The sequence below is a fragment of the Trypanosoma conorhini genome, assembly GCF_003719485.1.
Source record: "Trypanosoma conorhini strain 025E chromosome Unknown Tco_14.4_contig_01572, whole genome shotgun sequence".
Taxonomy (NCBI): domain Eukaryota; phylum Euglenozoa; class Kinetoplastea; order Trypanosomatida; family Trypanosomatidae; genus Trypanosoma; species Trypanosoma conorhini.
This window is the reverse complement of record NW_021705658.1, coordinates 1-2,009: the sequence shown is the minus strand read 5'-3', so window position 1 is coordinate 2,009 and position 2,009 is coordinate 1. Positions and strand designations below refer to the sequence as shown.

The window sequence follows — 2,009 nt, the reverse complement described above, 5'->3', positions numbered from 1 at the left end:
GGAGGTGTGTCGGCACACCGGCGTAAGAGGGATTTAAGGCAGGCGCCACCCCACACGGCAGCGGTGATCATCGCCCAGGCCGCGGAAGAAAAGAAAAGAAGACGGCAGAGAAGAGGCACGACAAACCCCCGCAGGACCCCCCCCCCAAAAAAAAAAAAGGTAATGACTTCGGCAGGTGTTTTTGTTACTTCACGTGCCCAGCAGCACAAGAGGACCGTGAGAGCGTGTGTGTATATTTTAATACCTGCACGAATAAAAAAAGAAACCACTGCCCGGTCGCACACACAAACACAAGCACAGACACACACACACACACTCATCACGTTTGCACCTCACGGTGGCCGCGGCCCCGTGCCTCATTTCGGCAGTTCGTGTGACTGCACAGCCATGAGGCCGGCACCGCGTGTGTGTGCGTGTGTGGGCGGCAGCAGCAAACGGGAGGGGACAAAAGGTGCGCCGCCCATGGGAACCGGCATGGAGTGGCGAAGCAATAAAAAAAAAGGAAACATCCCTTAGAGCACAGGAGAGAGAGAAGGATTGTCCCACAGGGAGAACATGCAAAAAGAGCACAAAGCGCAAGTGTCGTCCCTGTCAGGGTGTGTGGGTGTGTGTATCTTTTGCCCCTCACCACCTACGCAGCAGCACAGGCAAGGGCAGCCGTGAGCAGCAGCAGCAGAGGTGCACGCACAAACGGAGTGGAGGTGGCACTGCCGTCTGCGCTGCTTTTCGCGTGGCTCCCGGCACTCTGGCTGCGGGTGGTGGTCGTCGTGGTGGTGGTTCCATCCGCCGTCCTGCCTGCTGCGGCACTTGGAGAAGCCGCAGTGTCAACCGATGGCGTTGTAGTTTCCCGAGGGTCTCCTGCCGATGGTCCACGACTTCCGCGTTCCGCCGCACTTCCTGGCCCTTCTGCAGGAGGAGTGGTGCCTTCATTCCTCGTAGGGTCCCCTTGCGAGGTTTGCGCTGCAGGTGACGCTGCTGCTGCATCAGCCGGTTGTTGTTGTGGCGGCGATGGTACACCTGGGGCGGGGCGTTCAGGCGTTACTTCAGCTCCGCTGGGAGTGGTGGTTAGTAACACACAATCGCCTGGCGCGCTGAGCGCAGTCTCTGCTGCAGTGGCGGTGATAGTTTTGCTCTTCGACAGATTGTGCAGTGCACTGTTTGGCACCGGCACACACTTCATTGTGAGCGCAACAACATTGCTGCTCTTTGCTGGTGAAGGCGGAGTGCACTTCGAATTAGGGCGGCTGGCGAGGTACAGCGAGTGGGCCCAAATGCAGGTGGGGCCCCCGTCATCGCCGCTCGCAGCGGCAGTTATTGCCGTCGGAAGCAGAGACTCCTCCACCGTTTGCGGGCACTGCGTCCAACTTGTGTCGCCGGCAACGCGCCAACCCAACTTTTTCTCAGCGTTCGGGCACGACACCTCCACCGACACTTTCACATTAGTCGCGGCCTCCTCCTTCGTCGCCCCGCAGACGGGGCCGCAGAGCAGCGCGAGGAGCGCCAGGGCGCACACCGCACGGCGCCGCACCGCCAGCGTCATCTGTCGCAGCAAAAATGTGGCAGTAGAGTCGCAGTGGGCTGCGGGGGAGCGGAAAGGGAGAATGAGGCAGAAAGAGATGCGGAGGAAGGAAAGAGTACGGCGGAGATGGAATGAGGAAAAAGGCGGCAGCCCACCGAGCGCACACCGCGGGAGACCACACAGCCACACACGGCACCGCCAGCGGCGGCTACGAAAGAATTGTCCACGTGCCCTGCAGTTTAGACTCACCGTGCGGTTGTGTGTGTGTGTGTGTGTGCCTGCGGACACGCAACGCAGAGAGGGAGGGGAGGGAAGCGTGTGGCGGCACACAAACACACACGCAGCAGAGATGCAGGACGGAAATGGAGCAACTGAGACTGGAGTGGGCACCGCAGCCCAAGCAACGGCAAAGCACTGAGCACGTGGTGAAACGGAAAGCAAGAAAAGAAGCTAATATTTTCTTTCCCCATATGTACCTCAACATGAAGAG

The 2,009-nt window shown here is 59.6% G+C and overlaps 1 protein-coding gene across 1 annotated transcript, besides 1 other annotated feature; it reads right to left on the bottom strand.

Annotated features, from left to right (window-relative positions):
* Positions 1-631: 631 nt before the first annotated feature.
* Tco025E_10271 (mucin-like glycoprotein) lies at positions 632-1,540 on the bottom strand (the record flags this gene model as incomplete). Its single annotated transcript, XM_029377050.1, has 1 exon — positions 632-1,540. One exon carries the CDS (start codon positions 1,538-1,540, stop codon positions 632-634), a length of 909 nt encoding a protein of 302 aa, XP_029222857.1.
* A 236-nt stretch (positions 1,541-1,776) lies between these two features.
* Positions 1,777-1,796: a microsatellite.
* Positions 1,797-2,009: the final 213 nt, after the last annotated feature.